At 39.8% G+C, this 13,228-nt stretch overlaps 1 protein-coding gene across 1 annotated transcript in view; it reads left to right on the plus strand.

Moving 5' to 3' along the window:
- Positions 1 to 12,445, plus strand: part of IDO2 (indoleamine 2,3-dioxygenase 2) — a gene marked incomplete at its 5' end in the record, with an annotated part of 47,667 nt that extends 35,222 nt beyond the window's left edge. The window contains 3 exons of the mRNA XM_079779075.1: positions 3,856 to 3,907; positions 10,497 to 10,645; positions 11,892 to 12,445. Of these exons, the coding sequence (XP_079635201.1) occupies positions 3,856 to 3,907; positions 10,497 to 10,645; positions 11,892 to 12,247 (557 nt within the window). The 3' untranslated portion in view covers positions 12,248 to 12,445. The remainder of the gene's footprint in view (positions 1 to 3,855; positions 3,908 to 10,496; positions 10,646 to 11,891) is intronic.
- Between the last annotated feature and the right edge of the window lie 783 nt (positions 12,446 to 13,228).

A 13,228-nucleotide genomic window follows, 5' to 3' on the forward strand; every position in this document is an offset into this window, starting at 1 on the left:
CAGTCCCTCAGCCTGGCCTGCCCGCTGCTCTCACAGTCCGGAGCCCTCAGGGGTGGGAGGTGACCCAGAGATCAGGGGAAGGCGATGCCCTATCACACCTCTGCTGCTGCCACTGCCGGCAGCGCAAGCCTCAGCTGGCCCTGGTTACCTGAGCCTCGGGCAGCCCTGGGCGGCTGGGGGGGCTGAAGGGACTGGGGGACTCTGGAGGCAGGCTTGCGGCAAGGCTGGGCCTGCCTGGGGGTGGGCCCAGCCTTATTGCATGCCTGCCGCCCCGGTGAAGCTGAGGGGACAGGGTGCCATCATCTTGTGGCTGTGGGCGCTGCCATCTTTGAGGGTGTGGCAGTTAATTAGCATATTCCCTCTTTATTAGATAGGATGCTGCCATGAACATAGTAAGTAGTGCATATATCTTTTCCAATCAGTAATTTTATTTTTTATATGAATACCCAGAAGTGGAATAGCTGGATCACATGGCAGTTCTATTCTTAAATGTTTGAGGAATCTCCACACTGTTTCCACAGTGGCTGCACCAATTTACCTTCCTTCCAACAGTGTATCAGAGTTCCCTTTTCTACACATCCTTTCTAACAACTTGTTTCTTATATTTTTGACAATGAAATGTGCCAACAGGTGTAAGGTGATATCTCATCATGTTTTAATTCATATTCCTCTAATAAGTAGTGATATTGAACATCTTTTCCTGTGCCTGTTGGCCATATGTATATATATATCTTCTTTGTAAAATATTTATTTAGATCCTCTGCCCTTTTTAACATGGGATATTTGCTTTTTGTTGTTGAGTTGTAAGAGTTCTTCATATGTTTTGAATACTAACTCCTTAAGCGACACATGATTTGTAAATACCTTTTCCCATTCAGTAGGCTGCCTTTTTGTTTTGATGCTGATTTCCTTTGTTGTGCAGAAGCTTTTTAGTTTGATGCAGTCCTATTTCTTAATTGTTGCTTTTGTTTCCCTTGCCTTTGAATTCAGCCTAAAAGACCTATGTTGCTAAGACCTATGTCAGGGACCTCCTGCCTTTGTTTTCTTCTATGAATTTTATGGTTTCAGGTGTTGCATTCAAGTCTTTAATCCATTTTGAGTTAATTTTTGAGTATGGTGTAAGATAGTGGTCTAATTTCATTCTTTTCTGTGTGGCTATCCAGTTCTCCAACATCATTTATTGAAGAGGTTGTCTTTTCTCCATGGTATGTTCTTGATTCCTTTGCCCTATATTAATTGTCCATATATGTGTGGACAGTTAGACTTATTTCTGGGCTCTCAATTCTGTTCTATTGATCTGTGTATCTTTTTATGCCAACATCATGTTTTTTGTTTGTTTGTTTGTTTTTAAATATTTTTATTGATTTCAGAGAGGAAGGGAGAGGGAGAGAGAGATAGAAACATAGATGATGAGAGAGAATCACTGATCTGGTGCTTCCTGCATGCCCGACACTGGGGTTCAAGCCCACAACCAGGATATGCCCTGACTGGGAATCAAACCGTAACCTCCTGTTCTTAGGTAGATGCTCAACCACTGAGCCGTGACAGCTGGGCCTTGTCGTTTTGATTACTATAGATTTATAGTATAGTTTGAAATCAGAGAGCACGATGCTTCCTACTTTGTTCTTCTTTCTTCACAAAGGCTCACTCTTTCCTTCCTCAGCTATGCACACAAGGAAGTGGCCACATGTGGGTGTGTGGCATGTGGGTAAGGCACCCTGAACACTAAGGGAGCTCATAGGCCAGTTGGGGGATCTGTAGGCGCAGCATTCCCATCAGCTCCTGGGAGGGTGTCTTGTCAGAGTCTGTGAGATGGTCAGTAGGATCTGCATCCCTTTACCACCCTCCAAGAGCCCTATCTGGCACTCTCACAGCTGCTCCTCACCTCCCCGCCCACCCATTTTCTCAGTCCTGAAGCTCACCTTAGTATTCTGGATATGGTGAGGAAGAAGTGGGTCTCTGCATGCATTCCATGCATCTGGGGAAACTGGGCACTCACATGCTCTCACTTTTCCTTGCGGGACAAATCACAGGCCAATAAGCTCTCTGTTGGTCCTGAGCTATGTCTCCTTGTGGGGCGGGTGATGTAGGTAAAGTGAAATGCTCTTCTTACTCCCTTTAGTGCATTCAATATCCTCAAATTATTATTATTTTTTACTGTAGTGGTGTGCTGGGGCTTTGCTGGACTCCTGGACTTCCACAAATGCTCTCTTGTCCATGGGTGACTGTCTAAATCAGTATTCATTGGCAAAAGACAGTAGAAACTCTTATTCCACTATGATAATGATGTCACTCCTTTGAATATTAACCTTAAATCTAGCACGTCTTATTCATTGTAATAATTATGTAGAGATTATTTGGGGTTTCTATAGAGAAGTCATTTGAGAATAATGTTCTCTTTTTTTATTCATTTATAATACTTATAACTTTTATTTCTGTTTAATTTTATTTCTCATTCTTCTTGCTAGGACTCCCAATACAGTATTGAATGGAAATGCTGATCCTTGTTTTGTTTCACATTTTGAAATACTTATTTTTTTATATTTTAACATTAAGTATAATGTATACTGGAGACTTTTTATGGATTCCTTTTATCAATTCAAGGATGAGTACTACTATTCCTAGTTAGCTAAATCATTTTACTTTATTTTTTTTACCATGAATGGATTTTTTCACGCATATTGAAATGTTTTATATCAAAATCATTTCACATCTATTGAAATGATCATTTGACTTTTCCTCATTAAATATGGTAAGTTGGGTGAAAAATTATTACCAGTCATTACTGATTTAGAAAAGTGTGTACCTAATATTTAGCATTTGGGAAGGGGAGGCAAAGAGCACCAAATGGGTAAGACCCAGAAATATCACCCAGAAAAAAAAAAGTCCAGAAGAGTATTGTCACAGAAGAATGAGAGACTGTAACACCATTCAGGAGCACGGGAAACCCTGAGGCTGAAGGAAGACATTAGTTACCTGAGTCATGGGACTTCAGAAAAAAACAAGAGATGGAGGACCAGAGAGTAGGTGTGATGGTAGCAAAAGAAAAACTGATGGTATAGAGATGTCACTATTTAGGTATCATAAAAAGAGATGTGTGTTTTTCCCCTCTTAGAAACAGAGAGAGATAGACAGGAATATGCATAAGAGAGCATGCTTAGTCACAGAGGGACCCCATTAGATGAAGAAAGAGAACAACCCTCAAAAGTTGATTAAAAGAAATTTGTTACAAATGTGAAAACTTGCTTCCTTATATATAATTTTATTATCTAGTGAAAGCAATTACCCATAAGCATTGGCTTAGATTCAAAATAGCTGCACAGCTTAATGAATGCAGCTAAATGTGGAGCTAAATGAATCTGTATTTGACCCGGTGTGGCAATCCCCAGCCAGACAAGGGACTCTCCACTCCTCTGTCCTTTGTTGGCTATACAGAACTCCACTTGAGCAGAGATGGCTTTAGTTTTCCTCTCTTGTGAAAGCCTTGAGAGGGGATTCTTTCTCTCAGCCTTCTCCTTTCCACTTCCCATATTCTCTCAAACATCATGTCTGTTTAAATTATTAATTTTTAAAAAGATGGCCTTGATCTCTCTTTTTGTTGTGGTTAAGTAGAGAAAGGGGAAGTACCACAAATAGAAAAGGGCAGCATTTGGAATAGTTTAAAAGTTCTGCAAGCGCCAATGAGGACAATTACAGAAGAGAACATTCCATCCACCTCTTGCTTGTAGCTTTCATTCCAGGTTTCCATGCAGATCAGATAGAGAAGCAGCCCCAGGAGCTCAGCAGGGCCCATGCACATGTAACCAATTGCTTTTTTCGCCTGTAGTAAAGTTCACATTTTGATTGCTCCTCCAGATTATGTAGATCCAGACATATTTTATGCAGTCATCCGGATCTTTCTCTCTGGGTAAGTATAGTTCAAACGTTTTCCTGCAGGAGGTCTCTGTAGCATTTTCCAAATTTATGGGGGTGGAAACTGACATAAGCTTCCTAGAGTAAGAAACACACCAAATAACCATTGTTAGCAAAGTAGTCACCTAGATCCACTCTTGGATAAAAGAAGAGAGGTAACATCTGCATGGCAAATGACATTAAAGGTTGAATATTTAAGTTTAGAGTAATTGTCCTTAGGCTCTCATATTAGATTCATGTATATTTACTTTCTTAGAACCCGACCTTGATGACAGGAAGGGAAAAAAAAAGCCCAATATGCCACACACAAAGCTCAATCATTTATATTTATTCCCTCCCCTTGTTATTAAAACAGATGGAGGTATAGACAGTAACTGGAAAGCTTTCTTTTTTTTTTTAATATATATTTTATTGATTTTTTACAGAGAGGAAGGGAGAGGGATAGAGAGTTAGAAACATCGATCAGCTGCCTCCTGCACACCCCCTACTGGGGATATGCCCGCAACCAAGGTACATGCCCCTGACCGGAATCAAACCTGGGACCCTTCAGTCTGCAGGCCAACGCTCTATCCACTGAGCCAAACCAGTTTGGGCTGGAAAGCTTTCTTATAACATTCCAAGGTTGGCTACACCAAGCCATTTTCTCATATTCCTGTGTACTCTTTTTTTTGGTCACATGACCTATAATCTCTCCAAAAATAAATCTCTACTCTTAGATGCAGTTCTTTTTTTAAATACACTAGTCATACATTGACATATTTTAATGAGATTGTTTTCCTATTCACTTTAAGAAGTTGAGTTTGTTTGGGTGTGTGTGTTTTTAATGGTGAAAAGTGTAAGATGGCAGTAGTGGATGGATGTGGTAAAAAATGTGAAGTCAATATCATCTAGTGTGCCATGTGTATAACTAGGAGATGCCTGAAGTGCTATTGATAGAATCTGAAGTTTGCTTGGATAGAACAAGAAACATGCCAAATACCCAAATAAATAAATTTATTGATTTAGTGGTATAATGCATTGGTGCAAGAGCAGAGTGACAACATGTACTAAGTATTTTCTATAGATTGGGTGGGTCTGGAATGTGAGAAAGTGACCTCCCTCTCTAAGGGAGGGCGGCTTGGGTGGGGATTTCTCATTTATTCTCACTGTAGAGAATAAAAGCAGGAAGGTTTCTATAGAATAATTTGAGAGTAATAAATACCTGGTTTATGGGGGAAAAGGGAGAAAAAAGGGAGTGACAGATATGGAATTGGGACTGTTTCTCAAAATGCTCTCCAAAGAGAATATCATATAGAATTCTTCTCACTCTTTATATGTTTTTCATGTAGTCAGGGTCAAGAAAAGATCTGATGGTAGAGAAAAGATTCTAGCAACAAATATTAAGCAAAACATGTAGATATGCTTTGGTAGGATTAGACAAAAGAAAAAAGGGTCATTTAAAAATGTTTTAAAATAGACTGGGATTTAGGAAGCACCTATTTCTGAAAAATCTATTTATGCTTTACTTGGTTCTCTGCTTAGGGTCTCAAAAGGCCAAGTCAGGGTATCTGCTGGGCTGAGTTCTTATCTTGAGGATCTGGGGAAGAATTCACTCACTCACGTTTTAGGTTGAATCTAATTCTTTGCGGTTTAGAAACTGAGGTCTTTGTTCCCTTGCTGACTGTCAGAGAGAATCTGCTCTCAGCTTCCAGAGGCCTCCTGCATTCTTTGTCACATGGTCTCCTCCGTCTCAGCAATGACACTTCCTATCCTCCTAGTACTTCAAATCTCTCTGACTTCTCCTTTTTGTCACTAACCAGAGAAAACTCTCTGCTTTTAAAGACTTATTGATTGGATTCAGTTCACCTAGATAATCTAGAATGACTCCCTATATTAAGACCAACTGACTAGTAACCTTAATTACATCTGTAATATGATATATCATATCTATAGGCTTGAAATCTCATAATATTAACAGTTCTGGGAATTAGAATGGGAATCTTGGGACATTTTTTTTTTTAATTCTACCTATCATCATTAAATAGGCACCAGAAGGTGACTTTGTTTTCATTAAAATAATTTCTGGGTCAATGATGCATTTTATCAGTGTCTCACCTCTGTTTCTCATCCTCAAAAATATTTCCCATATAACTAAACTAAGTGGTGGCCAGTACCAAATCCTAAGTACATTGATAAGTGCAGATGTCCAAGAACATCTGGATTGTTGATAATTCCCAATAGGGTTGTCCTGAAAAAACTAATTCTGCTCCTGTGTTCTTGATTTGTCCTATGTTTGATTTATTATTTTTGTTGACTTTTTAAAGCTTTTTTATTTAGGAGAGTTGAAAGATTTCATTTGCAGATGAAACATTTTATCTTTATTTCCCACTCATATTAAATTTCTCAGGAGGTTAATAGCCCCTGTGGAAAAATAATGTCATCTCATTTTCTTTTCCTTTTAAATGTCTGCTTCTATTGGGTTTCCTAGAAATATGCTACAAGAAGACTAAAAATAATCTTGCCTACAGAGACTTGAAAGAAAAATAATCCTTTCCTTCCAAACAGCAGTTTGGGCCTGAGAATGCATGGGAGCAATCCGTGGGTTCTTTTTTTTTCTTCTTCTTTTTTTTTTTTAAATATATTTTATTGATTTTTTACAGAGAGGAAAGGAGAGAGATAGAGAGTTAGAAACATCGATCAGCTGCCTCCTGCACACCCCCCACTGGGGATGTGCCCGCAACCAAGGTACATGCCCTTGACCGGAATCGAACCTGGGACCTTTCAGTCCGCAGGCCGACGCTCTATCCACTGAGCCAAACCGGTTTCGGTAATCCGTGGGTTCTTCACAAGAACTCAATTTCCCTTCCTCAGACTACTGTCATCATAGACAGAGAATATGTGTGTTTTATTAGTAAAAGTAAATGCCTTTCTCTTACTTTTTTGACTTTCACACTGGTATTTCCTCTTTTGGTATTCTATGGGGCTCCAACGTATCTTCTTCAGGTTAGGGCACTAAAAGGAGATTGATGTCTTCACCATTTGAGCATTTGATGGCTCTTTTAGGCTGGCCAGGTCTTTTTAAGAAATATACTTGCGTCTACATGTTCTAGATATAATACATAATTATAGAATGCTATATGTTTTATTCACTGATTCATCTTCCAGGCACAGTTCTAGGTGTTAGCAATGAAACAACAAAACAAAACAGCAACTTCATTTTTGTGGAGCTTACATACATTTTAATGATGGGAGGCAGATGAAGAAATAAATATAATAACATCAAGTATCATACAAGATACGTTAAAACAATAAGCAATATGAGAAAATGTGAAGTAAGATATAAGGAACCATGGATTGTGGTGGCCAAAGTTTGTTTGTTTGTTTATTTATTGCGATCTAGGAATGCCACACTTCTAAGTGATATTTAAGCAGATACTCGAAAGAAGTAAGGAGTAAGCCACCTAGATACTGTTGCAAGCAAAAGGAAAAGAAATGACAATGACCCTGAAGCAAGAGCATGTTTGTCATGGAGGAGTAGCTGCAAGGGAGCCAGCAGTGCTTGAATGGAGTAAATATTGGGGAGAATGAGAAAGATACAAGTGCTGGGGGAAGACCAGGTCCTGCAGGGGCCCATTAGCTTCTTTTCTGAGTGAGATGGGCAACACTGGCATGTTTGGGAGGACTGGCATGATCTGTCTTAAGTTGGAATTCATCACTCTATCTTCTAAGTGGAAAATAGATGATTTCAACTCAAGAATGGAAGCCAGGAAAGTATTTAAGGAGCTTTTACTACAATTCAGGGTGGTAGCTTTAACTAGGGTGGTAACAGCAGAAGCGTTGAGAATGGCCAGGTCTGGATACAGATTGAAGGTAAAGTTTGACAGGATCTGCTATTGGAGTGCACGTGGAATGGAAAAGAAAGGGTTCAATCAAAGAAGATTCTATGGTTTTGTCCAACTCTGCTGAAAAGATGTAACTGCCAGTTTTTCTGTTGGGGAAGACTGTAGGCAGGACAAGTTTGGCAAAAGGGTGGGGAATCAGGAGGTCAGTTTAGAACATGTTAATTCCTGTGCAGATGTCTAGCAGGCATTCAGATAGTATAAGAGTCTGGAACATGGGGGAGAGGTTCAGGTGCTGGTGCAAATTTGTAAACAGTGAGAATAGGTGTTTAAATCTATGAGGCTAGAAAAGATCCCTTGGGAAGGGCGAGCAGTGAGACGCCCAAGGACTGAGCCCTGAGAGAGCCTAACACTTGGGAGTTGTCATAATGGGAAGAAACTAGAGAAGGAGACCAAAACGCCTATGCAAGATCATCGACAGGAATACAAAGGAAACCTGAACAGGCTGGTCATTGTATTTGGTCCACTTACTGCAGAGTATCAGTCATCTTCCATATTCTTCCACAGAGAATGTTGTTTAGAAATTTTATCTGACCAGTGTTCTGAACTCTGACAAGTCGTGAAACCTCTCTGAAACCCATTCCTTTCTCCCAGCAGCTTTAGGAAGTAGGTGCAAATTAGGAGCACGAACACTCAGAGGGTTGGTACAAAGTAACAGAATAATGAAAGGGAGAAAAGGGATCCCACTCATTCTGAATAACATTCTAAAATGGCTGATATTTATTGAATGCTTAATAATGTATTCCAGGCATTGAGCAAGTATTGTTTTAATTAGTTCTCTCAAAAACCCAATAAGGTGGATACTTGTGGTATGTGGAGGAGGAAGTGGAGGCTCAGAGAGAATTGAACTAAGCCAAGGCTCACAGTTAATACACATCACAGCTGAGATTAAATTCTCTATCTGCCTAAAACAGAGCCCTCTTTCCCAACAAGCACAGCATGTTATAGTTTTACACTCAGGAGCCTTCCTTTGCTTTTCCTGCTTGTCTCCCTGACTGCTTTCTGTGCTCCATTCCTTTCAAGAGTGACAGCGCCCCACCTGCAAAGGCCACTCTGATATTCCTCCAGTGAAAACCAGAGTACAGCCAACCAAAAACAATCCCCCCCGAAAAAATAATCCAGATTCTTGTAGCATTTCCTGCCTCAGAGAAATATGTAAAAAAGGTCATGAACAGCAAGCTGAGCGGCCTGTCTACGGCTTTCGTGCGTATGAGATGTGTTTCCCTTCTCTGGAGCACAATGACTTTTAGAATTACGGGAAGAAGGCGAGACATCACGTAAGCCTGTTATTTAAACTGTTAACAACTGGGAGTAGTTTGTTCCCAGTAATAAGAGAAAAGGATTCTGTTTCTTAGAAAAAGTAGAAATCCACATGTGCAGGTTCTGAGAACATGAAAATAGAAAATTACAAGTTTGGGATTTAAGTTCTGATTCTCTTGTTCCCTAGCAATGTGGCCCTGGAGATTGAACTGCTTAGAGTCTTTATTTCTTTATCTGCAAAATGGGCTTAAAAATACCTGCCTTGATATACTCATAAGAGGTCAAACGAAAAAATGAATATGAAGGTGCTTTATAAACTGTAAAGCATTGTAAGTACAAATATATGTGTTCTTGGTGCTCTTGTTTTTGTCTCATTATGGAGCCACCCACATACACTCTGTGACTATTTAAGACTTTGTAAAAAGCAGATGGAAATGAGTATAATAGTTGAGGTAGAGAGAGGGGTATCCAGAGACAAAAAGATAAATGGAATTAGGGAGACTGAAGGGAAGAAAGGAGAGAAGAAAGGAGAGAAGAGGGGAGAAAAACCCACTTAATCTGAGCATGACTAAGAGCCTCCAGTCCTTCCACATCGCTCCTGACACTCTGCAGTCTTGTATTGTGTTCTTTTAGTCATACCCTTAGTATGCATACATGTCATCAACAGAGCATTTGATAAAGGCATTCCCGTTAAGTCAAGTAGCATTTAGAACTGATAGTTTAATATGACAACTGTTATAACTGTTTTAGGGAAGGGCAAAGAAGTGTGTGTGCGTGTATTTATATGTGTGAGTATGCTTGTGTGTGTGTGTGTGTGTGTGTGTGTGTGTGTGTGTGTGTTTTCAAATCTCTACTAGTGAAATTATCAAGTCATCAAGGCTATTTTATCAGGGGAAGTGAAGATTGTTCTGGAGCCCCTACTTTGTTCCTGTTGATAAGCACTGATGTCATGTTTATGATTGTATGAGAGATTCTTTTCTATTCTTTTAAAAAAATAATTTTATTGATTTCAGAGAGGAAGGGAGAGGGAGAGAGAGATAGAAACATCAATGATGATAGAGAATCATTGATTGGTTGCCTCTTGCACACCCCATATTAGACATCAAGCCTGCAACCTGGGCATGTGCTCTGACTGGGAATCGGACTGTGATCTGGTTCATAGGTCGACTCTCAACCACTGAGCCACACCAGTTGGGCATTCTCTATTCTTTACTTCTCTGTAAACTCCTTTAAATGAAGGAGGAAAAGGGCTGCATTCTATGTCCTGTTATGAAATTGGGGTCAAGATGATGCTTAAATACACATCCTACAAAGATATCCAGTCTTTTGCCCTGAAATTGCCATTCAAATCATGTTGGCTTTATTGCTCACTCTCTGGTTCTATATCAGAAAAATATACTCTTAACTCCAAGCACCTACTTCTTTCTGACTTTTACTCTTGCTTAGATGGAAAGATAACCCAGCAATGCCTGTGGGATTGATATATGAAGGAGTCTCCACAGAGCCCCTGAAATACTCTGGAGGGAGTGCAGCTCAGAGCACAGTGCTTCATGCCTTTGATGAGTTCTTGGGCATTCGCCATAACAAGGAAAGTGGTAAGCCAGACATTTTTCTTTGTCTTTTCTTTTCTTTTTTTCTTTCTTAACAGGGAGAAGAACAGAGGTGTTTTTACAAATTGATAAAACCAAGTGTAACTTAAAATGTCACGAAGTCTATACTTTTCCAAATTAACTGGGAAACTCTGTGCCTGCCACATGTTATTGTGTCAAGTCAATTAATATCAGGTCTCAGCAGGAAATTGGGTTTCATTTCCAAATCTTAAAACATTGCTATATTTCCAGCTGTTCACTGCAGTTTTGTTTGGATCTTTAGGCAATGGCTTCCTTGCTCTAAAATGAAGGAGAGTTCTGGAGTTTGGAGGGTTTGGCATTTTGTTGATAAGTCTGGGTGTTGCCCATGATGGTTCGAAGCTCCTCCATGAAAGCCCTTCCCCATGAAAATGGTGCAACCTCAAGCCAATTCTATTTAGACCAGAAGAGAGAAGGGCCAACCATTTTAGAAATTTGAAATTGCTAATTTCCTTACCTGTCAGTCTTGAGCCAAATGTTTAATAGCTGCCAAAAGCACTTCATAGTACAGAGTTTTCAAGTTGAATTAGAAAAACAAAGACTAGAATTTGGTGTCAGAGGGTCCAGTCTCATCTGCAGAAGTCAGTTCTCTAGAACTATAACTTTGCATGGATTTTGACTTGGTGATGTTAGTAGGTGTCGTACCATGTATAATATTAAACAGGAATGGGATTCCTATAGATTATCTATCTACATTTCTTGTAAATATCAATTGATTAGGTTTTTAAACAATTTGACTTCAAGAGGTTGTAATTAAAGTTGCTCATTCTTTATCTTTTTTCTCTTATAAACCCTATTATTTTCTTCTTCCTTAGCACTCCTCCAAAACAAAGCATTTAAGAAATAAAATTCAGCAGGTTATCTAGCTACGTAGTTTAAGAGTTTATGCTCACATCTGTAAATATCCTCTCAGAACGATTAACAATATAATTTGCCCACATTTGACATATGGTAATCATTTATACCATGATAGAGGTAGTTCCAACTCAGTTATCTGAGCTGTGCTTACTTCATTTTCCCTTCCCCGTAACCTATCAATAGTCAGGAATGTACATTTGTGTGTTTGAAGTCTACTAGCAAAAGAACCAGCAAACTAGATTGGACAGTTAGCATGATAACAACACTTTTTGCTGCATTGATGTCTGGAAAAGCAGATCAGTTCTCTTACCTTTCCATGTGGAGCTTTGACATTGGTCTGGATTATTTCTTTCAGGTGACTTTCTGCTCAACATGAGGGACTACATGCCACCTTCTCATAAAGCCTTCATAGAAGCCATCCAGTCAGCTCCTTCACTGAGGGACCATGTCCTATCCTCCGGGAATGGCCCACTCCTGTCAGCATATAACCAGTGTGTGCAGGCCCTGGCAGACCTGCGCAGCTATCACATAACCATGGTGACCAAATACCTTATCACATCTGCAGCCAAAGCAAAAGGCAGGAAGCTAAGCCATCTCCCAGGGCCACCTCAGGCCTTAGAAGACAGGGGCACAGGAGGAACCACAGTTCTGAGCTTTCTAAAGAGTGTCAGGAATAAGACCTTAGAGGCAATCCTCCCCCAAAGTGGTTAAGAACGGCCTCTCCTGGTGATGCCAAATCAGCAAATGCCCTACCGGAGGGCAGATGGGCCTGGAGAATGAAGGTCAGGGTCTGTCTGGAATAACCCAAAATCGACCTCAGCCTTGTTCATGTTCCTGTTCTATAGAACTTCATCTTCTTCTTTGTTGAGACCTGTTGGCCTTCACAGAGGAGAATTTTCATGGCCATAAATTTTCTTTTCTCCACACGATCACTAATTGGTAGCAAATAGCTTTGGACACTCCCTCATTCAGAAACCTATAAAGGAGCAAGGGTATCCCTATTCTATTTGCAAAGTGATGAAAAACCAATCAAAATGTCAGAAACTAAATAAAATTGCCTGTGGACAGACCACCTTGTAGATTTCTTGGAAAAAACAAATTAAATATTCATGCATTCCTTCATTCACTTAACAATGTACTAAGTTCCACTCCAGCTCTCACCTCCTTGCACCTGTTGATTTGTGGAGATGTAGAGGATAGAGGAGGCTGAGCTGACAGCGAGACTTGGAAGTCACCAGTATGAAAATGAATAATGACATGGGAACGGATGAGACTTTTCCACATGGTTTATCAATGTGCAAATTCTATTTTAGTTTCCTTCTTTATTTTTAGGAGAATGATTCTTTCTCCTTACACTGAAAGTTTAAAATAATTTTAAAATAATTAACCCTTTCGAAGTAAATGAGCAAAGTGGGAATAAAGAGTAAATTCACATGTTTACAAGGTCTCATTCTACTTGACAATACAAAGTTAGAAAATGTTCATCTTGTCTATTTAGGATAAACTCCACTAATTTAGACTTGTTCCCCATTCTGCATACACACGTAGCTGGGATAGTATGTAAATTCCACAGCACTGATCTAGCATTGGGGCATCAGGGAGAGGTACCTGACTGGGGGATGGGGGGTTCTGTCCAAATTAGTGTCTGCTAAGCAGGCCCCTTCTCCAAGTAGGCACTGGTCAAATGAAACT

Source organism: Cnephaeus nilssonii (assembly GCF_951640355.1).
Source record: "Cnephaeus nilssonii genome assembly, chromosome: 8".
NCBI lineage: Eukaryota > Metazoa > Chordata > Mammalia > Chiroptera > Vespertilionidae > Cnephaeus > Cnephaeus nilssonii.